This window comes from Hemiscyllium ocellatum, chromosome 8 (assembly GCF_020745735.1).
Source record: "Hemiscyllium ocellatum isolate sHemOce1 chromosome 8, sHemOce1.pat.X.cur, whole genome shotgun sequence".
NCBI classification, from domain to species: Eukaryota; Metazoa; Chordata; class Chondrichthyes; order Orectolobiformes; family Hemiscylliidae; genus Hemiscyllium; species Hemiscyllium ocellatum.
In genome coordinates, this window is record NC_083408.1 from 69,137,044 (window position 1) to 69,163,172 (window position 26,129).

At 41.7% G+C, this 26,129-nt stretch overlaps 1 protein-coding gene across 2 annotated transcripts; it reads left to right on the forward strand.

The window, feature by feature from the left end:
- Nucleotides 1-11,480: 11,480 nt before the first annotated feature.
- Nucleotides 11,481-22,248, forward strand: bmp4 (bone morphogenetic protein 4). 2 transcript variants are annotated; one of them, XM_060829154.1, is made up of 5 exons: nucleotides 11,481-11,661; nucleotides 12,808-12,970; nucleotides 16,889-17,009; nucleotides 17,615-17,973; nucleotides 18,608-22,248. In XM_060829154.1, the coding sequence occupies exons 4-5, from the start codon at nucleotides 17,622-17,624 to the stop codon at nucleotides 19,435-19,437; spliced, it is 1,182 nt and encodes a 393-aa protein (XP_060685137.1). In that variant the 5' UTR covers nucleotides 11,481-11,661; nucleotides 12,808-12,970; nucleotides 16,889-17,009; nucleotides 17,615-17,621; the 3' UTR covers nucleotides 19,438-22,248. The 2 variants fall into 2 exon arrangements, with proteins under 2 accessions (XP_060685137.1, XP_060685136.1); XM_060829153.1 differs by having other exon boundaries at nucleotides 16,889-17,005.
- The last annotated feature ends 3,881 nt before the right edge of the window (nucleotides 22,249-26,129 follow it).

Consider the following 26,129-nt stretch of genomic DNA (forward strand, 5'->3'; position numbering starts at 1 on the left):
AATATCCATAAAATGTCAAATTTGTCTGCTAATTTCAGCTGAACAATCACATGGTAATATCATGATGGTTCACACTCTTGATCTAGAAATGTTCTTTTGATCAGGGGTCACTGCCTTGCAAGGAGTGGAACCATGGCTGGTCTTCTCCTTCCTTACCAAGTACAATAATTCAGCACAGTCACATTCAAACCTGTAACATTTTCCTGGGCACAGCTTATGTGGTACTTTTGCCACTAAACCACTTCTGAACTTAGTATTCTTTGTGTGATAATAGGTATTTCAGTAAATGCTAATTGTGGTTTTATGAAGGCGATGTTACAAAAAGGGTTGAATAGGAACCTTATATCCATGACAAAAATGGCGAATGAGTACAATTTCATGAATTTATAGAAAACACTCCTTCAACAATAATAGCAAAAGTACCAAAGGGATATGTAATGGTGATGTACCTGCTTTTAAGTATTGGGAAAATGATAGTTTCACTTCTGTCTCCTTACACAACTGGTCAAAGCAGCTATTAAACTCTCAAAAAGTTAGGAAATTCTCAAAATAGAATTTGCTAAATCAAGTATCTAACCTCAGATAGTTTGGCTCATCATCAGTATCAATGAAATTCCTTGAAGGTGAAACATAATGTGAAGAGAAACAAATTTTGAAGTAGACAACGCAAGTTCTGATTGTTCACTTTAACAAGATGTTTCATCATTATCATTGTCAAAGCTCATTATCATTTTTTTTGTTGAAAAATAGAACATTATAAATTTCTGTAAATGTGGCTGCAGAGTGGTGTGTTGCCTACCTAATATCTGACTCAAGGATTTCATGGAGTAGACACAAGAATCCTTCTAGGGGGAGCCATTAGACGTTATGGTCTGCATTGGCACTAATGTCATAGATAGGAAGAGGGACGAGGTCCTGAAAGCCAATTTTAGGCACTTGGGAAGGAACCTAGAAAGGAAGATCTCAAAAGCAGTAACCTCAGGATTACCAGTGTCACATATTAGTGAGTGAAAGAATGGAAGAAATGAGCAATTGAACACATGGCTAAAGGTTTGGTGTAAGGAGGGCATCATAGTTCTTAGGCATTTGGACCAGTTCTGGAGCTAGTAGAACATGTACACACTGGTGGAGTTACACTGTAACAGCCCTGGGACTGATACCATAATAGGGAGATTTGCTTGTGCAGTTGGGGAAGGTTTAACCTATCTTTTCAGTCGATTGGAAGCCTGAGCGATAACTCAAATTGGAAGGAAGTAAATTTGGTAATAGGAAGTAAAGAGATCACAACTAAAACGAGAAGGCAAGTAAAATGAAGGCAAAAATCAAATGATGTATCAATAAAAAACTCAAATCAGATGAAGTATCTAGCATCAATCTAGGCACCGGAAAAGACTTCGGCAGAAACAGCCCTGCAGACTCTACAAAGTCCTCCTCAGTAACTTCTGGGGGCTTGTGCCAAAACTGGAAGAGCTGTCTCACAGACCAGACAGGCAGCAGCCTGACACAGTCACACTCTCAGAATGTTACCTTACAGACACCACCATCACCATCCCTGGATATATCCTGTCCCACTGGCAGGACAGACCCAGCAGAGGTGGCAGCACAGTGGTATACAGTTGGGAGGGAGTTCACCTGAAAGCCCTTAACATTGACTCTGACCCCATGAAGTCCCATGACCAGGTTAAACACAGGCAAGGAAACCTCCAGCTGAGTACCATATACCATCCTCCCTCGGCTGATGAATCAGTACTCCTTCATGTTGAACAAGACTTGGAGGCGCATTGAGGGTGGCAATGGTACAATATGTACTCTGGGTAGGGGATTTCAATGTTCACCACCAAATGTAGCTCGTCAGCAACACTACTGATCAAGTTGGTCATGTCCTAAAGGACATAGCTGCAAGACCAGATCTGCAGCAAGTGATGAGGGAACACGCAAGAGGGAAAAATATACTCGCCTTCATCCTTACCAATCTGGCTGCTGCAGATTTCTCTGTCCATGACAGTATCTGTAAGTGATCACCGCACAGTCCTTACAGTCATAGACTCATAGAGATGTATAGCATGGAAAGAGACCCTATATCAGTGGTTTGCACTGCTGTCTCACAGCGCCAGGGTCCCAGGTTCGATTCCAGCCTTGGGCAACTGTCTGTGTAGAGTTTTCATATTCTCCCCGTGTCTGCGTGGGTTTCCTCCAGGTGCTCCGGTTTCCTCCCACAGTCCAAAGATGTGCAGGTCAGGTGAATTGGCCATGCTAAATTTTCCATAGTTGTTAGGTGATTAGTCAGAGGGGGTTATTCTTCGGAGGGTTGGTGGGATCTTGTTGGGCTGAAGGGCCTGTTTTCACACTGTAGGGAATCTAATCCAATCCAACTCATCAAATGCTGACCAGATATCCTAACCTAATCTAGTCCCATTTACCAATACTTGGCCCATATTCCTCTCAACCCTTCCTATTCATATACCCATCCAGGTGTCTTTTAAATGTTGCAATTGTACCGGCCTCCACCACTTCCTCTGGCAGCCCATTCCATACACTCACCACCCTCTGTGTGAAAACGGTGCCCCTTAGGCCTCTTTCAAATCTTCCCCCCTCACCCTAAACCTGTGCCCTTCAGTTTTGGACTCCCCACCCCAAGGAAAGGACCTTGTCTGTTTACCCTATCCATGCCCCTCATGATCTTATAAACCTCTATACTGTCATCCCTCAGCCTCATATGCTCCAGGGAAAACAGCCCCAACCTATTCAGCCTCTCCCAGTAGCTGAAACCGTCCAACTCTGCAACATCCTTGTAAACCTGTTGTGTACTTGTTCAAGCTTCACAACATCCTTCCGATAGGAAAGAGACCAGAATTGCATGCAATATTCCAAAAGTGGCCTAACCAATGTCCTGTACAGCTGCAACATGACTTCCCAACTCTTATACTTAATGCTCTGACAAATAAAGGAAAGGTTACTAGATGCCTTCTTCACTATCCTAAATACCTGAGACTTCACTTCCAACAAACTATAAACTCTTTGTTCAGCAGCACTCCCCAGCACCTTACCATTATGTGTACAAGTCCTTGAGGAGATGGAGTCCAACTTTCACAACTACAACCATGCGAAATGGGACGGACTTTGAACAGACTGGGCATCCATGAGGCACTGTGAGCCATCAGCACAATCTGTAACCTCACAGCCTGACATATCCCCCCACTAAACCATTACCATCAAGCCAGGGGATCAACCCTGGTTCAATGGAGAATGCAGGAGGGCATGTCAGGAGCAACATGAGCCATATCTGAAGGTGAGATGTCAACCTGGTGAAGCTACCAAACAGGATGACTTGTGTACCAAGCAGCACAAACAGCAAATGATAGATAGAGCTAAATAATCCAGCAGTCAAAGGTTCAGATCTGAGTTCTGCAGTCCTGCCACATCCAAGTCAGAAATGGTGCTAGATGGTTAAACACCTCGCTGAAGGAGTGGAATTCCTATCCTCAATGATGGATGAGCCCAGCATATCAGTGCAAAAGATAAGGCTGAAGCATCCACTGAAATTGTCTACCAGAAGTGCCAAGTGGATGATCCATCTTGGTCTCCTCTAGTGGTCCCCAGCATCGCAAATACCAGTCTTCAGCCAATTCAACTCACTCCATGTGACTTCAAGAAACACTGGATACTGCAAAGGCTAAAGACCCTGACAACATTCTGGCAATAGTACTGAAGACTTGTGCTCCAAATCTTGTAGCTCCCCTTGCCAAGTTCTTCCATTAGTTACAACACTGATATTTACCCGACAATGTGGAAAATAGCCGAGGTATGTCCTGTACATAAAAAGCAGGATAAATGCAACCTGGCCAATTACCACCCCACTCTTGTTCATCAGTAAAATAATGGAATGTGACATCAACAATTCTATCATCAGTACTCTGCTCAGCAATATCTTGCTCACTGGCACCAAGTTGGGGTTCTGCCACTGAGCTCCTGACAGCCTTGGTCCAAATATGGACAAAAGAGCTGAATTCCAAAGGTGAGGTGAGAGTGACAGACCTCAACATCAAGGCTGCATTTGGCAGAGTGTGGCATTAAGGAGTCCTAGCAAAACTGGAATTCATGGGTATCAAGGCAAACTCTGTGCTGCTTAGTCATATCTGACACATAGGAAGATGATCATGGTTGTTTGAGGTCAAATCTCTCAACTCCAGAACACCTCTGCAGGAGTTCCTCAGGGTAGTGTCGTAAGTCCAACCATCTTCAGCTATGTCATCAATAACCTTCCTTCCTTCATAAAGTCAGAAGTGGGGATGTTCACTAATATTTACACAATGTTCAGGAGGTTAATATTTTCACATTCTCCTTTCGGCATCATTTTTTCTTATCTAAATCTTCTCTCTCAACTTCTTGCATTTGCCTGGATTTCATGTGAGGAATTCTCATGGCAGTTCTGTTTTGTAAGCTATTTTGTGAAAGGTTAAGTGTCACTTGTCCAACAGCAAAAGTTTTGATCAGCATGAAATCTATTAGGAGACTTAAGAAACTATTTATAATTTATGTTTCTATTTGATTTAACAAATTTCTAATTTCGCTTGACTAATACATAAGCCTTCTGATTTTAAGGTTAAACCCAATAAGTATTGCCAAAATAGAAATTCCACAATTTGGCTAAATCGCATAAATCCAGATACTACAAGGATAAAATGGGTAATTGTACTATGCATATAACAGCAGTCTTTGCATCATGTGGAAGAATCAGATCTTTCCCAGGCTGATGTAGAAAACTGTTGCATAGCATCAATTGCATTACACAGATCATGAAATTATGAGCAAGGTGATGCCGAAGGGGGAGCTAATATAACTCAAAGTCAACTCCTTTTGGCATCACTCCTTGAAAAGCTTACATACTTCAAGTAGTTTTCTGAAAAATTGCTTTCCTAATTGAAGCTTATCTTCTGATTACAAGCATTGTTTTTTGATTCAATAAATCAATAAAAGTATGGTGATCTATGTGCTAGAGGAAGGCCTAATTTTTTTTTGTATGAAATCATATTCAGTGTCAAAGTGGGCTAGGGAGCTCTCTGAAATGGAATTAATTGGTTCACTGATAATGGCATAGTTTTGTTCCAAGAAATGCCCATGTGATCTGAGGTTACCATAGGGACAAACAGCTAAGAAGCAAAGGGCAAATAAAAAGTTAATTGCAGTGGGTTAGGTCAGTCTGTATTTTCTGTTTGGCTGTTCAGAATACACTAAGAGATCATGTAAAGAGGAAACAAGCAAATACCTTTCAAAATGGAACAGTTTTCTAATAGCATTCTTTGAACACATCCAACTAATGAAGCAGGCGTCTGAGAATAGAGCAAATAGCACATTTCTGATGGGTCAAGTATTTCAATTCACTAACAGCTGGTTTGTGATGCAGAGTATTACTAACAACATGATTTCAAATGCTGCATTGACTGAGGTTACCAAGAAGGACTCTTCTTCTCAACCTCTCCTCTTGCCTGAGATGTGGTTAAACCAGCACCAGTCATTTCCATAGTGAGATAGCAGCCCTGTAATCTGGTAAAACAATGGCAATTTTACCATTTTCATGTGTGTTATCCAATAGAAAGACCAGAAAGCTAAAACAGGAAAGGCAAGAGATTATGTCTTGGACAATAACTCTTGTTGCTGTTTCAGGTGTTATGTTGCCAAAGCTCACCAAATCATTTCAAATTGTACAGAATCTCTAAGGACGCCTTGCCATTACCATCAGGACATTGTGAGTTTGTGAGAGAGAGAGATCACAGACAACTACCATGTCAGCTCTGAATCTGTCCAGACACCTCAGATGGAATATGTAGTGGATATAACTCATGGACCCAAACAATTGAATGGGAAATGGAATGGGATCTTCCAAAGAGGAGGCCAAGTTGGAAGGTTTGCATGATTGCACCTGGTACAACAATTGGCCAAGAAATATTGTTTGTAATACTAATCATTTAAAGCAATATTTACCTTTATATTAAAAATATCCTTCAACAGTTAACTTTTGCTTGAATTATGTTTGATATGGTTGGTTTGTTACATAAACATTATAAAAAGTGAAGTCTTATCCATTGGTTTCCTTTCTATTGACTTCCTGGGGATTCCTTTCTTTTAAAAAAGTTATCAGTTTTTATGGTGTTTGTAATAGTAGAATACATTAAAATCTCCTTTATACCCTTTTTGTTCATTCATCTATTCAACTCAATCTTGAATGTTGACATAGTTTTTGCTTTAGTCATTAAGTGAATTCCATAGCCTTGCAACTCGGTGTGTGAAAAGGTTTCTCTTATGCTCTATTTAAAACCAATTGCATGGGCTTTTGTATCTATAGACCCTCCACCTTATTTTGAAAAGATGTTCGTCTCTAAACGTCACAGCAATGCCAGCATTTATTGCCCTAAGAAAATGGCGTTTGACTAGCTATTCGAAATACTATCTGATTCTTTGCACCTGTCTTATACAACTGTGTGAATTGCTGATCTTGACTTGACTTAAGAGTATAGTCAAGCACGTTGGTGCATGATTAGAGTCACATAAATCAGTCTGGATAGGGGAGGCAGGAATCCATTCCAAATGGACATTAGCTTGGTTTTTTACAACTATTTGGCAGTTTCATGGTCACTTTTGGTACCAGCTCTTTACTTCCAGACATTTTAATATAAAACTTAAATTCTCAAACTCCATGGAATGTTGAATTTAAAGATTTAAAGCTCAAGAATTTGATCTTTAGTTCATGGCAAACTCCACAGCCATAGGAAATGAAAAGAGCCTATCCTCAAGAGCTGGTTCAATTCTTTCACAATTTTAAACACTTCTATACCATCCTATAATCAATGATACTCTGATGTAAATGATGCAGTTGTATTCATTCAAACCAGAAATAACCCTAGGGGAGCCTGGGTTTCATCCCCTAAAGCTTTAAGGTTGTTTATATAGTGTGCAGCACAATGCTACACACGATTCTCTGAATTTTGCGAATGTTTTATATAACTCTGCATCACCACATAGTGTTTTAATCTCATACCACATGATCAAAAATAGAATTATCTTAGATTTTAATTCCTTATTAACCTTGTTTATTACCTTTAATAAATTGTAAGCTTACTCCCCAAATACTTCATTTCTTTCAGAACACTGAGCCTACTTGATATAGTCAATGCTAATTTTAAAACAAAATGTATCACTTCACACATTGATATTGATTTGCACTTACCATCTTATCTGCATGTAGCAATTTTCACATTTTGTATCTGAAGTCTAACTTATGCTTCTGATGCCACATAACATGCATCAACCTCTTGTGGCGCAGTCATAGTTCCTATCCTTAGACCAGGAAGCCCTGGTTCAGGTCGCACCTGCTCCAGAGAAGTGTAATAACACCTCCCAACAAATTGAATAGAAAAATAGGTTAATTTTCTTAAAAAATGCATAAAGTACCACTCATATACAGGATGTCTGAAAGTACTTCACATCCAATGAATTGCTTTGATCGTGTTCATAGTTATGTCGGCAAACACAGTAGTCAATTTATACAAAACAACAATGAAACAAGAGCAATTCATCTATTGTGGTGGTGTTGGTTAAGGCATAAATGTTGGTCAGGATATCTGGTGAATGCTTTGGTTATAGTTTAAATTGTGCATTACTTTTGTATTCATCTGAAAAGGTAAATATCTGAAAGATGAAAAGCTCTGACAATGCTGCCCTCCCTCAGTATTATGCTGAAGTGCCTGCTCAGTTAATTGGTTTAAATTCATGCATTGGGAATTGAGCCTGTGAACTGCTCCTTCAGATAAGGGCACTAGCATTTGGCTAAACTAGCCGAACATTTAGTCTTCAATGGCCTCTAGTTTTCATTATAAGTACTTTTCCTGCAGCTAATCTTTGCCCCTTCACTGATTGTAAGCTGATATTCTGTGCAAGTTCCTTCAGGTGGTTTAACTGCAAATGTTCAGATATTGCCCTTTGAAATATTTGAACTAGGAAGTCAGACTAAAACAGAATTCTAAAGTGAGTGAAATTGAAATTAAATGTCTGTTTACCTTGTAATATATTTGTGCTAGCATTAGCAATTTTGCTTGATAGTAATTAATTGAAATTGAGAGCAAAGCAGACTTATTTAGCATACCACAAATCTTGGATGAGAGGTTGACAGTTATGTAAATTTTAAGCTGCACATCATTTTATTTATTTCACTCCTCTCTCCTAACACCTCCTGAACTCATTTAATTCCTCTGGCAATAATCTGAAGCTTCCTCCCTTGTATAGTCTATTCACAATATGAGCTATTTCACTTCCCAGTGAGTCTGCCTTTGTTTTTATCCTCCACTCGTCAATTGAATGTCTAAACATGCTTCCACTTTACAACAGCCTGCAAAATATTTGCTCATTTGTGAACAAGACTCCCTGTTCATATCCTTATCCTGGAGGAGTGAACTAACATTCTGGGCTTGACTGAAATCTGGCACGCTGCTGTTGAGTTTTTCCTTTCACTTGAGAAAAACTCTCTTGGTTCACATTTCATCATGTCCCATTTTTAAATGTGTTGTGAAATTTCACCTAGGACTATTGCACATTTCTCTGGCTCCTTCACAATGTCTCAAAACCAAATCTATTACCTCTCCTTTGTCATTTACTACTCTGGGAAAAGCAATCTCACCTCATTCCTGAGTTCACTTAAATGTTCATCTATTCTTAAAGCCTGCTATTAGTGATAACATTGATGCTTCTCTTGACTTTCTTCACAACTGTCTCAGTTATAACACTGACACCTTCATACTGGATGGGTCTCTATAACCACTTCTTGTCAAGTTTAGAAACTGCATATTTGAAATGTTACTTAGTGCACATTTGAAGATCATATTGATGAGATAGGTCAACTTTGTGCTGCACTTTCACAATTACTAATGTTAATATTTTGGTGGAAGGAAAGACTATATGTTTAATAGTATTGGCTAATAGGCTAGCCTACATTTTCATTTGGATAATCCCTGTTTTTCAACATTTGTTGCCTTAAGAGTTTGCATTAGTAGTGAATAATTGATATCAACAATTGGCAATTTATCTTGAAAATAAGGCTAGAAACTTAATTTCATTGTGCAGGAATTGTTGATGTAAGGGGTGAAAGGTAGTATAATATGTTGACTCACCAGCTTGCTGTACCACTGCACTGCTCTGCAGTTTCGATTGTGAATTATTGTTGAAAATCAATTTGGAGAGGAAGCTGTATTCAGTGACATGATTATATTTACCAAGGCAGCAAACACAGCTTTTCTGTGTCACTGTTTACAAATCTGATGAATTACTGGGATGGTAGGACAAGGACTGTGACATGTACAAAGGAAAAATATACATACAATATATAATCCATTATTCTTTGCATGGAAAGGCCTGAATTTATTTAAGAGGAAAATGTAAGATCAGAAATGGAAAAGTTGAGTTGAGGTAAAAAGTCCCCCAAGATATTACTGAAGAGTGAGCAGGTTTAAGGAGCTACTTATCCAACTCTTGCCCTAATTCGTTTGTTCTTGTGTTGAGGCATCTAGATGGCCTCATGGGGAAGGACTATCAGACAGTATAACGGTGGGACAGCACTAGGAGGAGTTTACTTCCCCACTCTCATAGCTGAGGAATGGCTTGTACCATGAGAATACAAGACTGAAATAATTTATAGACTCTATCCACGTTTTTTCTCTGTGCTTCTTCTACAACATCCTTTTGTTCTTCTGAGTCTGAAACTCTGTGTATCCATTGTCCTGTTAATTCACCCTCATGGCTCTACCCTCCCGAAATTCTCTTACTAAATCCCTCACTCAGCATTAGAAGCCTAGCGAGTCGACATGCCCTTTGTTACCTTACCTGACAGCCTTCTCACTCAGCATTGATTGTCCTGCCCATCTATTTTAAAGCCACCATCTAAGTAGAAGTTGTTACACTGAATAAAATGGTATTGTATATTCAACTCACTTGGATAATACAGAACTTACTTCTTGATGAAAGATTCGGTAAATGCTGTCACTGTTCCTACATACAAAGCATAAGGCAAATCCAACTCCATATTGAGATTGTTTATCATTGATTAGTTGATTTCAATTCCATCATTTCAGTATCTGAAGAAAATATTTTATCATAGCTGTTGCGTTAATTTAACCACTAACCCCATCCTTACACTATTTTGCTGAAAAGGGTGTCAACATAGCAACAATTGTTTTGGCTTTGAATTTATTTTCCTAATCTACTTCTAATCTTCAATTTATATGCAAATTCTGCTGTTTCAAATTTGCCACTAGCAACCTAATTCGAATTAGCTTCCTGGTACATACTCCTCTGGCCATTTTTAAGAGGATGCTATTAATTTCATTTTTCTCCAATCCAAATAAGCTCATTTCTAAGTGTCCAAATAATTTGAGAAAATATTACTCTCTTGGAGGTAAGGTTCTGGTTTCCAACTAGCTGCTCTCTAATGAACCCTCTCCAGGCTGCAGTGTAAAGGTATCGTTATTTTGGACGTTGTGTCAAAAATTGCATTTATTCCCAGCGTTTGAATAATGACATAGTTTACAGAACATTAGCCACCACTGCTGTAGATTGTGCCCCGACAGATGTGAAGTCCATTTACTCAGCAATAAGGTGTAGCAGAACTATTGTGCTCCTCAAAATGCTACTTTACCTTCTAGTCTTGGTTTCCCCTCCAACCCTTACACTCATTTCTCTTTTGTTGGTGGGGAGGACTGACTCAACACCATCTCCCTTATGAATGACTAAACGTGACCAAGATTTCAGAGTGAAGATGTTGGTGGAAAATTTACACCTATTTGTTTCTGCTTTCTAGTTATTTTTAATCACAATTTAAACTAAACCAATGTGTATATTCTGCATATTAGTGGGTGCAATCCTTCCACTGTAACCTTTACCGCGTGCTATTATTCAGGGCACTTAAAAGCGACTTTGGTCTGATCTCAAGCCTTTTTTCCACGTGTAGTACCAAAACCGACTTTTACATATCTTCGTCATACTGTAGTTGTATACCCCACCCAACACAACGAACTGACTTTGTAATTGCAATTTCTGCGTTTTCTTTATCTTCAAATCTGTTTCCTCTTGCTCACAGGAATTTCTGTCTCTCCGGAAGAACTCGATCACAGATATGCGGGTTTCTGAATAAAATGCAATCCTTCCTAAGCGACGAGTTAATATGCTGTTCACAGCAAAGTTAATATAAACGCTAATTTAAAGAAAACTTGTGATAGAGGAATGTGCTACTTGTTGTGTGTACAGTATACGGTATTCACACGCTGTATCGCCTTGGATATACAGCTATTCCCCACTTCTGCAGGAAGGAAGTGGAATATTATAGAGATCGCATAAGTGAGGTTTTATGAACTCCGCTAAAATACCGCAATGACGTACGTACTTTCCAACAAATTGCAGAAACTGGGCGGCCACTTTATTAGTGGGATTAACTGATAGTTCCAGTTTGCTTTCTTAAAATGGATCGAATATGAGGGTTTGTTCGAGCGCGTCTATCCCTGGCGCCTTAATCCAGTCCGTTTCAGATAAATTGAATTTTGATTGGTTCAAAAATTCTCTACCTACAGATAGTCGTACAGATGCAATTCTTGTGGAGTATATGAGTACGCTCCTAGCAGGGTGAGTCATCTTTAACTATTGTTGATACATGTGGCAAAACTGAGATTGTTGTATCGTGAAAACGGGAGAATTAGTCGATATAAATCGGCAATAATTATTTTACCCACACATTGGCTTCATATTAGTGTAATCACACGTGCTCCACTTAACAAAACGCGAGGGCCACAATGTCAGCCTGGAGTTTCAGAACTCACTTTATAACGAACATTTCCTCAGGATGTATTTATTGAAACTGGCGGTGATTTGAGCAGTGATTGACTGATTTTCCTGTATATAAATATTTAGCTCGTTTCATTTCTTTAAAGTTCATTGCCAGAGCCGAGTTAAGTGATCCTGCAGATGAATTAATAGTTTTGGAGATAGACAACTTGTATTAAAATTTTGTGTTAAACACTTCCAACTTACGTGTTTTAATGCGGCGACATATTGCTTAGATTTTGATTAAATGAGTCTATAGAGTGATTGAAGGCTAACGATTATATATATATAATGCATGCAGTTCGGATCGGTTGTATTTTTCTGTGAGGTCAGATGCCTGTAAACCCTGGTAAACCAATGAATCATTTTCATAGTCCAACTGGAAGTTAAAAATACCCGACGTTTCGTGATCTATTTGTGAAATGTTTGTGTAATTTTCATTGCATGGTGAATGCATTTTAGGAGCGCTTTTAGTGAAAATGGGGTCGTTTAATACTTACTTAAGAGTTTCTGTGTTTTACTGTGAACCTGTGAAAATGTGCGATTTAACGCTGTGCATTATTATGGGATCTTGTCCCTATGATACCAGAGTTCCTACTTTAAATATGTCCATTAAATAACTTCCAACCGTTTCCTTATGGGAGGTAGTCGACAGGATTTGTACACGATCTTGTCAGCGAGAGGCACTACATGAAATAAACAAAATATTTCGGTGCAGTTTGTGAAACACAGTCATTAAAAAAACGGTGTTGCCCATTTCATGGGTGTTACAATTGATAAAAATGCAACCATATTGATATAAATTCTGTAGCATCGATTAGCCTTTGGTTATAGCGAGTGAAAATGCACATGAACTTTCACCGATTGTTGCCCTATGTAAGGGGCAGTGTTTCTGTAACGATGCTACTTTCAGGTGAGCGTTTCCAGCATTTTCTGTTCTTATTATAGCATTCCCGTGAGTTCATTCTGGCGGAATGTGAGAATCGCACGCCCGGCTGCAGCACCGCAGGGCCATGTGTCTCCAGGCTCTCTTCACATTGGCCGCAATGCTCATGGTGTTTCAGCAGCGGCGACTGCAGCCTGAGGCTCCGAACCCCGCAATGATTGACAGGTGATCAGCCTCCCAGTCTCGCGCTCTGATTGGCGCCCATGCACTGGGAACGTCGGCTTGTTCTGGGGGCGGGTTGGGAGGGTGTTGTCTTGTCCGGTGATTGACAGGTAGGCCGTGAGCTCTGTCGGGCCTCCGGATGATTGGCAGTCAGGCGTGGCCCGAGGTGACTGACAATGAAGAAGGGGCTGGGTGACGACAGTGATGGAGGCGTGGCCCTGTATGGTGATTGACAGTGCAACGGTGGGCCTTTAGGGTAATTGGCGTGCAACGGTGGGCGTATTGAGAGTGAAGGGGTGGGCCTATAGAGTGACTGACGCTGAAGAGCAGGCCAATGGGGTAACTGACACAGAAGGAGCGGGCCTATAGGGTGATTGACAGTGAAGGAGTGGGTCTGTGGGGTGATTGACAGTGAAAGTGTGGCTCTACAGACTGTTTGACAATGAAGGAGGGGGCCTGTCGGGTGATTGACATTGAAAGAGCAAGTTTATAGGGTAATTGACACTGAAGGAACAGGTTCAAGATGAGAGTGGTGCTGGAAAAGCACAGCAAGTCTGGCTGCACCCCATGAGCCGAAAAATAAACATTTTGGGCAAAAGCCCTTCATCAGGAATGAACCAGGCTATATGGTGATTGACACTGAAAGAGTAGACCTATAGAATGACTGACAGTGAAGTAGCCGGTCTAACAGGTCATGGATTCATAGAATCATAGAAACATACAGCATGGAAACAGACCTTTCAGTCCAACTCAGCCATACCAACCAGATGTCCTAAATTAATCTTGTTCTATTTGCCAGGATTTGACCTGTCCTGTTCATGTATCTCGTCCAGATACATTTTAAATGTTGTAATTGTACCAGCCACCATAACTTCCTCTGGCAGCTCACACCATACGCACACCACACTCTGCATGAAAAAAGTTGGCCCTTAGGTCCCTTTTATATCTTTCCACTCTCACCTTAAACCTATGCCCTCTAGTTTTGGACACTCCTATCATCCACACCGACCATGTTCCCAAACTAAACTTGTCTGCATTTAGCCTATATCCCTTCAAACCTTTCCTATTCATGTACTTATACAAATGTCTTTAAATGTTGCACCTGCATCCATTACTTCGTCTGGTAGTTCATTCCACATCTGAATCACTTTGTAAAAAGTTGTCCCTAAAATACTTTTGAACAAAACTTTGCCCTCTCATTTTAAAAACATACCCCTAGGTTTGAACTCCCCCACCTTAAGTGAAAAGACCCTTGCTATTCATCTTATCTATGCCCTCATCATTTTATAAACCTATGTAAGGTACCCTCAACCTATGCTCCAGTGAAAAATGTCCCAACCTATCCACTCTGTTTTTATAATTCAAAACCTCCATCCTAGTAAATCCTTTCTGAACCCACACCAACCTAATAATATCCTTCCTATAGTAGAATGACCAAAAGTGTACAGAGTACTCCAGAAGAGGCCTCACCAACGGCCCATAAAACCTCACCATGACATCCCAACCCCTAGACTCAAAGGTCTGTGTAATGAATGCAAGCATACTAAACATCTTCTTTACTACCCTGTCTACCTGTGACACACATTTCGAAGAATTATGTCCCCAGAACCCCTAGGCCTTTCTGTTTTACCGCACTCCCCAGGGCCTTCCCATTAATTGTATAAGTATCGTCCTGGTTTGTTTTACCAATACCTTGCATTTTTCCAAAATTAGCTCCCATCTGCCACTTGTCAGCCATTGACCAATTGATCAATATCTCTTTGTAGTCTTAGCTAACCTTCTTCACTGTCCACTATACCATCAATTTGGTGATTGCCACTGAAGAAACAGATCTATAGGGTGATTGACATTGAAGGAAGAGGTCAGTAGGATGATTGACAGTGAAAGAGTGGGTCTATAGGATCACTGACAGTGTTAGTGCGGGCCTCTAGGATGACTGACAGTGAAAGAGAAAGTATGTAAGGTGATTGACAGTGATGGAGCCAGTCTATAGGGTGATTGGCTGTGAAGATGTGGGTCTATGGGTTGATTGACAGTGGAGAAGCGGAACTATAGGGTGATTGACTGTGAAGATGTGGGTCTATGGGTTGATTGACAGTGAAGGAGCAAACCTCTATGGTGATTGACAGTGGAGGAGCAGGTCTGGAGGATGATTGACAGCGAGGAGCGGGACTATAGGGTGATCGACAGAGAAGGAGCAGGTCTGTAGGGTGATTGACAGTGGAGGAGCAGGTCTATAGGGTGATTGACAGAGAAGGAGCGGGTCTATAGGGTGATTAACAGTGATGGAATGGATCTATAGGGTTATTGACAGAGACGGAGCAGGTCTATATGGTGATTGACAGAGAAGGAGCGGGTCTATAGGGTGATTGAGAGTGATGGAATGGATCTATAGGGTTATTGACAGAGACGGAGCGGGTCTATAGGGTGAGTGACAGTGATGGAGCGGGTCCAAAAAGTTATTGACAGTGAAGAAGCGGGTCTATAGGGTGAGTGATAGAGGAGAGGGTCTATAAGGTGATTGACAGTGAAGAAGCGGGTGTATATAGTAACTGATATTGAGGTCGGGGGATGACCCTGGTTATAAATTCTGTGTTGTATGATCCACTTCCACAGCTACCTGATGAAGGAGCTGTGCTCCGAAAGCTCGTGCTCCCAGATAAACCTATTGGACTCTGACCTGGTGTTGTGTTTTTTAACTATGGGGTGATTGACAGTGGGTCTACAGAGTGATTGTCAGTGAAGGAGCGGGTCTGCAGGGTGATGGACAGTGAAGGAGCGGGTCTACAGAGTGATGGACAGTGAAGGAGCGGGTCTGCAGGGTGATTGTCAGTGAAGGAGCGGTTCTGCAGGGTGATGGACAGTGAAGGAGCGGGTCTGCAGGGTGATGGACAGTGAAGGAGCGGGTCTGCAGGATAATGACAGTAAAATAGCGGGTGTGCAGGGTGATGGACAGTGAAGGAGCGGGTGTGCATGGTGATGGACAGTGAAGGAGCGGGTCTGCAGGGTGATGGACAGTGCAGGAGCGGGTCTGCAGGGTGATGGACAGTGCAGGAGCGGGTCTGCAGGGTGATGGACAGTGAAGGTGCGGGTCTATAAAGTGACTGACATTGAGGTTGTTGGATAACCCTGACTTTGGAGGAGGTAGGGCGATGAGGGTTCGTGTCTGTGAAGACCAGTCAGGTTACGGTGCATGGCCAGCAATCGGGGCTCCGTATAGGGAGCGGGTGAGCCGCTTGGCTTCAGTAGTGGGCGGGTCATGCCTTTGATTGGTGGTTGGGGCGCGGCTGGTGATTTGGATTGGACAGGAGCCGGGGAAGCTAGGTGGGCGGTGTCTTGGGCGGGGCTGGTGTGTTGATTGACAGCACTGCGTATCGCAGTGCCCACCCTTGGCCAGCGCGGGGACGGGGGACGTCGGTGGGTGAACGTTGAGGGGGCGGGGCTTGATGTTGATTAGCAGATGCGGTTGCGCAGGCGAAGTGCAGCCTGAAGGGGTCAGGGCCGATTGGGAGGGTTTTGAAGGGGGCGGGGCGGTAGGGCGGCCACTGAGGCGGAGCTACGGGGGGGGCGGTACAGGGCGGGATTCTCGCATAGGGGGCGTGTCCAGCGGCGTGGGAGCTGAAGTGCGTGAGGGAGGGAGGGTGTGACTGGAAGTTGATTGGCAGATGGGGCGTGGTGTGCATAAATAAGGAGGCGGGGCTGTCGACGGCCTGACCGTTTGGGGCGGGACGCGGACTGTAGTGGGCGGAGCCGGCGGTGTGCTCGCTTTAGGGGGCGGGGCCGGCGGTGTGCGAGCTGTGTGGGGCGGAGCGTCAGCGAGGGAGGCGGGGATTGTGGCTTGATTGGCAGCTGGGGAGGGGCTGTCTGACGTCGCCGAGAGGAAACGGAGAGCCTGCTCATTATATTCAAATACTGTTCCAGGAGGGATTCGATAATACGTAGCCGAGCAGCCCAGCTCCAGAGTCCCTGAGCTTTTCAAGAACTTGTCCAAGATCGGCTGTCAAGAATCATGGACTGTTTTCATCTGCCTTGTTTTCTGTCAGTGAGTAGACCTATTTTATACTATTCTAATAAATAAGGATTCATACTCCCCGGTTTCATACTGTAGCGATATCTATGTGTTTTTATCCATTTATTTGATTCCTCTCTTAAACATGTACTTGCGGTCCTTCCCTTGCATACGTTTCGGTTGAAGGGGGTGCACTTGTACCTTGCTTATCACGAAAACAATTAAGGAAATGTTGCATCGACAGACCCATAGCAATCAAAAGCAGTCAATCTAGAAATGTGAACACATTTTAAATTTTAAAAGAACTCTTCGCACGAATTGTGTGCCTTTTTCTCTCCCATTTCTCAAAACTCATGGGGCGTTTGGTGAAATGCCCAGTGCAACATTTTGAGCGTGTTGCTTCCAAAGAAACCAGCCTAAGATAATTACTAAGATAGTGAAAACACAAAAGAGTAACAGGATGGTGCTATCTGCCTGATTATGGGCTATTTAACTGTAACCGAGTTGAGACCAAGTAATTATACCTCTTCTCTCACTCTCTTTCTCTGTGTCGTGCGTTCTCTCTCTGGGGCGTTGATTGAAGATTACTCGTAATTCTCATTCGGTTTTTTTTTGTTGTTGCTTGTTTTGCTCCACAGAGACACCATGATTCCTGGTAACCGAATGCTGATGGTAATTTTATTATGCCAGGTCTTACTGGGAGGTAATGCTAGTCTGATACCAGAGGAAGGGAGGAAAAAGTTTACTGAGCAAAGCCAGGCGGGTGGACGTCGCTCTCTGCAAAACCATGAACTGCTACGGGAATTTGAGGCCACTTTACTCAACATGTTCGGACTGCAACGGCGCCCACAGCCCAGTAAGTCCGCTGTCGTCCCCCAGTACATGCTGGATCTGTACAGGCTGCAGTCCGGGGACGAGGTCACTCACGACATTAGTTTCGAATATCCTGAGAGATCCACAAGCCGGGCCAACACCGTGAGGAGCTTTCACCATGAAGGTACTGGACTTGCAATTCACTGTCCCAGAAACACTAAGCTGATTGTATTGGTTAGAGGCAGTAATGATAGCTGGATCAATACTAACAGACCCGTGGCGGGAGATTAAACTGTATGCAGAAGCAATTTATCGCCTTGCGTTGAGTTTCTGTTAGAGCGGTGGGAGCCACTGTTCCTGTGTTTTTTTTAGGACACCATGTATGTAATTTTAAAACGTGGATTATGTATATTACAATGTTTAAATTAAAAGCTTATTTGACATCAATTGATGGCTGCAGTATCTATATGGAGTTTTAGGCGACACCGGTTAGAATTCATGGCCCGGTAATTATTGGGGGGGAGGGGAGAGGGGGGTGTTGGAAAGGGGATTTCTGGCAGGTAACAAGAATGTTTTCTGAAGACAGCCGTCATTCGCAGTTAGTGTTTAGCAGGCAGACAGTCGGTAGCATTAATTTCCCTCTCCCAGCAGCAGCTTTTTGTTTGTTTAGGTCGAGCGCTTGTTTTGTAAAAGTCTGCTCTCAGGCTGTATATTTTGATTAAATTACGGGTATCTTATTTTGGTCGCGGGCCATTTGAATTTTCCGTGGGCGAATCGAGATTTTTAAGGGCTGACTTTTCCTTTCTGTTGCGGAACAGAACACTTGGAGCTGATGCCCGGGCAGAGGGAAGTCTCGCAGCTTCGCTTCGTGTTTAATATCAGCGTGGTGCCTGAGAACGAGGTGCTGGCTTCTGCAGAGCTGCGGCTGTACCGGGAGCGAATCGACAGCGTGTGGGACCGGGCCGACGGACTCCACCGGATCAACGTCTACGAGATCATGAGAGCCCCCAGCGAGACGGGCGAGCTGATCACCAGGCTCTTAGACACCAGGCTGGTCCACCAGAACCGGACACGGTGGGAGAGCTTCGATGTCAGCCCGGCGGTACTCAGATGGACCATGCAAAAGCAGCCCAACCACGGGCTGGCAGTGGAGGTCACCCACCTGAACGGGTCAAAAAGTCAGCACGTCCGAATGCGCCGGTCGCTGCAGCAGAGGCACGGCGAGTGGTCGCAGCTCAGGCCCTTGCTTGTCACGTTCAGCCACGATGGCAAGGGCCACGCTCTCACCCGGAGGGTGAAACGCAGCAGCAAGGGCCAGAGGCGCAAGAAAAACAAATCGCACTGCAGGAGGCACTCTCTCTATGTGGATTTCAGCGATGTGGGCTGGAACGACTGGATAGTGGCACCCCCTGGTTACCAAGCTTTTTACTGTCACGGGGACTGCCCGTTCCCACTGGCGGACCATCTAAACTCGACCAACCACGCCATCGTGCAGACCCTGGTCAATTCTGTTAATGCCAACATCCCTAAAGCTTGCTGTGTCCCGACGGAACTCAGTCCCATCTCAATGCTCTACTTGGACGAATATGATAAAGTTGTTCTGAAAAACTATCAGGAAATGGTTGTAGAGGGATGTGGGTGCCGCTGAGAAATAATAAGAATTGATCTTTTTTTTTAAAAAAATGCCTGGACACTATTCATAACAGCGTTCACCATTACATTATTTATGACTTATGTGCAAATGTTGACCATATGATCATATATTTTGACAAAATATATTTATAACTACATATAAAAGGAAAATAAAAATGAGTCATATTTTAAACGTAAAATAAATTTCTGTACAACGTCTTTGTTAACTGTATATTAGAATGTATATGTTTAAATTGGAATATAGAAAAAATGTTCATAAATGTTCATGAAGTGTACTATTTATTATTTTTCACCTTTTTTGCAGTTAAATTCACAGTGTGGAAGTGTTTGCAGAATTACCTATCTAAAACTGAGTTCTCTCAGAAGAAACGATTTAAGTATTGTCGTGCCTTTTATTGGGAAGCTGATTGTTATTTTTTTAAAAAAGGTGTGAACGGAGACTAGCATACATGGAAAATGTCAACAAACCCGGTCCTGATGCTAATGGCTGTATCTGGGTCTCTTTGGTTCGCTGGGTAGTTATTGGACAGTGAATAGCTGGAAAGGACAGGGTGGTCTTGCAGAAGATGCAGTAAAAGGCTGGATCTCCTTTACTGTTTTCAGACCTGTTTTGTCTTTCATGTCCCTGGCATGTCAGACCCTGTGGCAGGGACACCTTGACGCAGATCAAACAGCTGCTTGCGCCAAACCAGAAGTCAGATTCCAATTAACAGTGTACCTTAAACTAACACTTGTCAAATTTCTCTCGTGATTAAACTTTAATTTGCTGAAATCTCTTTTTAGTGAGAATATAGTTGTCACCAGGGGTTACTGTATTACGGTGTTTCTCCTTTCATCTGTGCCCTCCTCTTCCCCAGCCCATCCCCCTCCAAATCAAAAAAAAAGGGTTTGCCTTCCAGCAAATCATTGTCAAACGAATGGGAGGAAGGTAGCGGGAGGGTTAGCAGATGTTAATCAAGGCTGCATGCAGCCTTAATTTTTTGGAGATGTTGAAATGCAGACAGCTTAGGCCCAAAAAGGGTCTAGCTAGCCTGCAAACTCCAGAGGAAAGCTGCAAGAGTTGCCTCAGCCTGTGCTCCCTGGAGTGTGCAGGTGGAGAAAGCGGATCAGGCCCTCAGGCAAAAAAACTCAGCCATGCTCCGCAATTTACTCACGGCCCTGTTAGTTTTCAACTGTGGCCAAGTTGGATAAATCTTTAAAAAGGATCTGATGATTGCATTCCCTCAGGAAACATTTGTTTTCGTTCCACATCATATCTCCTAAACTGTATACCATGGTGGGGGAGGGGGGGGGGGAGCGACTTTCATGTCTGAAATATTTAGCAATGTATTCCAGCCCTGAAGTAGTCTGGTCTGCCTTGGGTCGCTCCACACAAGTGACTTTGTCCTTTTTTTAATGACTACAAACAGTATGGAATTGTATGTCAAGTTTATTCCTTTACACTGCTTTTGTCACGTGGCATCGGAATTATGCGTCGACATTTTCTTTAAAAAAAAACGAATGTAATATTCGCATTTGAAGTGATTATACATGCTACTGTTGTGTTTAAGAGGAATTCAAATGTTAGCCTTTGTTGAACAGAAATGGAGGCAGGGGACGATGTAAATGCCGAGTTGGTTTGGTCAGGTACACGCCCGCAGGCTGAGATTGAGCTAACACCAAAACTCCATGAGGAGGCAAGGCGCCTGCTCCTATTTCGAATTCATCCTGATTTTTATCTTCAGCGTTTGCCTGTGCGTTTTATCTGTGAATTATAAACATTTAGTCAATAGACGAATCATTTCTGTTTGGAGTTGAACCCCTCTGGAATATCTGTTTGTAAAGACAATCCTGATGGCCGGATAGTAAATGTCACATTTGGATTCAAACCCGTGATTGAAGTCATTCCTCAGAACTGCCTATGTCCATTTTGTTTCCTTATGTTTCTGTCCAGAATTTTGTTTTTTTTTGGAAAAGGAGCGAAATTATTCTCACTCGATTCGGAAAAGGAATGATTGAGGGAAAATTCCGTTGTATGTTATAGAAGCGCTTTGATTCTCATGTCATAGTGTCCTTGAAACTTGCCCCCATTTCCTTGGTGCCCCGGCTCCATATTGATCCAATTATATCCAGCATCTTGTCCAAAACAATCACAAAGCATCCAGAAGGTGCCGCTTCACTGAATGAGAGCAGCAGGAACCCCCCCAGTCTGCTACTGCTGCCTCCCCAGATCTCAGCCAACACAAGAAAACCTCTCACTCAAACTCATCGTCTCCCAGTGGCCGTGACGGCAAAGTCACTTCTTTTTGTTCGGAGTTTCCAAACTGACCGCAAAGGAAATCAGTTCTCCCTTCTGCCCCACAATCGCTGTACCTGTACTATCTCTGAGAAAGGCCCGAGGCGGCGATCTGCTGCCTTCTCTCTGACGCCTACATATCGGGCAGAACCAAGCCGAGGAAAGAATTTCATTTTGAAGTGGCCATAAGCTGAAAGGGGAGTGCTTTTCAGCTGTTTTGACAGCGCAATTACAGACATTTCAACTGATAGGCTTCATTCAGATAACATCGCCCTGCCATTACCAAATCTGGAACGGTAATTGTCTGCTAGCTCATTACTCCAACACTCAATTCTTCCAGCTACATGGAAATCAAGTACACATTTATTAAAACGCTTCAGGAAATGAAGCGACAGCCTTCCTGCATATGTGCATACCTCTCTAGACTTCTTAGCGCCATAAGCAAACGTTTGAAGCTATGTAACTGATTGTAACATTACACTTATGTATTTCAACTTTAATCTTGGTTAAAATATATCTCGTATTCTTTAAGTCTTACTTACAGAAGTATGTACACCCAAATCGAATCATTATTTTGTTAAATCACTTCAGTTTCAAAATTGCTCCTTTGTTCCAATCTATTCCACTCAACAGGCTCCAACATGTAGAAAGCTGGTTTATCTCAAACTTACCATGAACTGTCACAGTAGGCTTTTGCGGGAAAATATTTGTTTTACTAAACGGTAGATGCTCAGTTTTGTCTTGCAAGGCCACATTGAGACTAAACTTACTTTTGATGTGTGACAGTTATCACATATAAGTTACTTTGCATAATTAATAAATGATAAACAACAAATCACTTTCGCATTGTACAATGTGGAAGTCATTCTAAAATTGGAACTTCATTCAAACACAAACAAGAACAGCCTTGTAAAACTGCTACATTTCCAATAAAGACTTCATGAGCTGCATTGAAGCAGAGTAACTCGGAACCCACTTGGATTCCCTTCTTTGCTGCCATCAAACTCGAAAGAAAAATCAATCAAATGCTTTAATTTGCCGTATTCTTGATTGTGTTTCAATACCATAAAATAATACACTCCTGTTTTGTACAAAAAAAGTACGGTTTGGTTTTGAATTTAGTTCAAAGGATAATGATAGCGAAGGAGAAAGTGTATTGGCATACAAAAATTAGAGATATATTTTATCGGACTCCATGTGAGATTTTGCAGATTTTAAAGTTGAGAAATCTGGGTAATGAATGCATTCAAATATCAACAATTTAATTTAATTCTTCCTTTTGATGGAAAGTATCATATTCCTACTGTAAATTAGTCCTCATTTTTTTCCCATTTAACATCAGGTCTTACAATTTTATTTCAAAGGTTAGCAATGTACTTTAATGGTGGTTAGCCAGTAACTTTCAAGTTAGGAGTTAAACCTCAAATGGGCAGTAAAACTGGCTTGAAGGTACCTTGGAGTATTGGGGCACATTTCAAAACTACCTACAATAAATGTAAATAATCAGTTGATCCGGACTCCTCAATCTTGCTGCTCTGTTTGAAATTTTAACTATTCAAGTAGAGCATTGCATTTTCTTATAAACGCATGCCCCAGATTTCTCCTGTGCTGAATATTTAAGTTTTAGTAATGTGATATCATACTGCTGATACAAGTTAAGAGATTGACAGTTGCAATGAAATGGTAGCACAAGATGAATGTGTGGCCACAATTATTCATGAACATATTCTCATTATCTGGAAGCAGCTGTCTGCACAGAGGTACATTGAGATTGGTTTTCATTAGCCTTCAGTGTAAAGATCCCCTCTGCTATGTTTTCACAAAATTCTCTACCTGAATTAATTTGTTAGCACTTTGCTTTTGTGATAACTTACAAAATCTTAAGAGAAGGTAATTTCCAGTGATTTCTCATGGAGCACCATCAGTGATACGTACTTTATCGACAGAAAAAAATGATTACCATAACCTATCAAATGTTTACTTTTGTAGTTGCTATTTAAAAAGTTCTAATTTGGTAAATCCAAATCCACATGATTGATTATAAATGCCTGCAATTATTTGTTTTGGTAAAAAATGGATTCAGAAAGTATGTGTGTGAATTGATGACATGCATATTTATGAGTCAGTAAATAAATGAGCCATTTTAAAAAAAAGCGCCATTTGTCTTTTGACACTTCTTTCCTCTTAAAAAATTATGTAGAAATAGTGGATGGCTGGCAGTAAATTTCAGACATGAACATAGTTTGTCATAGATTCATGCTGTCAGCCAGGAAACCGAACCCTCCATTTGTAATACATCCTGGATAATCTGATACTTTGTTGAAATGAAGGCAAATACTTTTCTCCAATTTTCTTTGATGAAAATGGCTATTCTTCCATCATGGCAACGAAAATAAGTAATATTGGAGAATGATGAACTGTGATGCCAAAAAAAGACTGTTCATAAAAACTACTTGATATCGTAAAAGGAAAAAGTTACTGGAAAACAGTTTGTTCTGTCTGTTACCTCCAAATCTGACTCTTCTGATGCAGTCCTGGCTGCCCAGATCCTACCCTCCATGAACCTGAGGTCATCTGACCTTTGGTTACCATTCTTCCACTTGCACCAGATCCCATTCTGCAATCATCAGGTGCTCACAGTGTGTCCCGCTTAGGTAACAACTCAATTTTAATTGAACTGAATGGTTAGATCACTACCTTGCTATGACTCAGTGAAACTCTTTATGTGGACTGACTGCTAGTGTATTTCTTTACTGGTACATAATGATGTCCATAATCAAGTGTTGCCATTCTTAAGGATATTTCAGCATTGCAAAACAGATAACTTATATTCAGTTCCTTTGAAATTATCCAGTTGTAAATTTATTTGAATATTCTTTTTTACAAAATTGTCTCTGACATGAAAGTCAAGTTTAAAAATAGCAGTATTCCTTTTTAAGAGGGCAGTCTCATGACAAGGGAATTATTATTTAACAAATAACTAAAAGTGGTTGAGAAAATATTATCAAGAAACATCAGGGCATGAGAAATGGGAGCAATCGATCTGCACAGTCAGTCAGCCTAGAGTGTCCTACTTAGATCACAAGTGTCTGCTGAGTATGTTAATTTCAACTAACACACTATTGCACTACAACCGTCAGTTTCCTTTTTGTCTTTCTAATTCACTTGTGGGATGTGGGCATTGCCTGATCATAGCTGACCTTGAGAAAGTGGTGGCATGCTGCCTTCCTGAGCTGCTGCAATCCATGTGTGGTAGGTAGACACATCTTTAGAGGAAGATGATTGTGGTTGTTGGAGGTCAGTCATCTCAACCCCAGGGCATCGCTGCAGAAATTCCTCAGGGTAGTGTTCTAGGCCCAACTGCTTCGTCAGTGACCTTCCCTCTATCGTACGGTCAGAAGTGAAGATGTTCAATGCTGATTGTGCAATGTTCAGCACCATTCGTGATTCCTCAGATATTGAAGCCATCCATGTTCAAATGCAACAAGAGCAGGAAAATATCCAGGCTTGGGATGATCAATTGGGAGTAACATTTGTGCCACACCTCTTGCAGGCAATGACCAACTCCAATAAGAGATAATCTAACCACTGCCCCTTAACAATCAATGGTGTTACCATAACTGAATTTCCCACTATCAACATCCTTGGTGTTAATCTTGACCAGAAACTCAACTGGACTTGCCACATAACCACAATGGCTATAAGAGCAGGTTTCTGCAATGAATACTTCACCTCTTGACTCCTCAAAGTCTGGGCATCATCTACACTAACCAGGAATGTGATGGAATATCCTGTGTTTGCATGCATAGGGGCAGCTTCACCAATACTCAAAAAGCTTGACACCATCCAGGCCAAAGCAGCCCACTTGATTGTCACCACATCCAAAACAACCAGTCCCTCTCCCACTGATATTCTCTACACACTGCTTCAATTGTCGACAAGATGCACTGCAGCATTTCACTAAAAATCCTTAGGCAGCACCTTCCAAATTCAAAACTGCTGCCATCTAGAAGGATAAGGGTAGCAGATATGTGGGAACACAACCATGTGTAAGTTCCCCTCCAAGCCACTCGCCATCCTAACTTGGAAATGTATCACATTACATTAGATTTTGTATGCTAAACAATTGGAGTTTAAAACAGCATCTCTCCCATTTCTGAGTTGTTTGAGATCTTATTATCAGAAACAACTAAGATGTAAAGGAAAGCTTAGACAATTTAAAGACATCTGAATAGTCAATGAAACAAAGTTAAATAATGAGAAAAAAAATCAAAATTCTTATGTCATCTTAGATCCTGGCTCTCTATGTCTTTGAGGTAATCCCATGTTCCCACCACGATGTACCAAATAAGTTTTCTTTCCCAGTAAGATCCTGCAGATGGTGGACATTTGAAATTATAAGAGGCAAGTTT

Excerpts from the sequence above, each read along its gene's own strand:
- bmp4 (XM_060829153.1), top strand. The coding sequence starts at position 16,977 with ATGGACTGTTTTCATCTGCCTTGTTTTCT. Across the intron at positions 17,006-17,614 it reads TTTCATCTGCCTTGTTTTCT|AGACACCATGATTCCTGGTA; the intron begins GTCAGTGAGTAG and ends TTTGCTCCACAG. Across the intron at positions 17,974-18,607 it reads GAGGAGCTTTCACCATGAAG|AACACTTGGAGCTGATGCCC; the intron begins GTACTGGACTTG and ends GTTGCGGAACAG.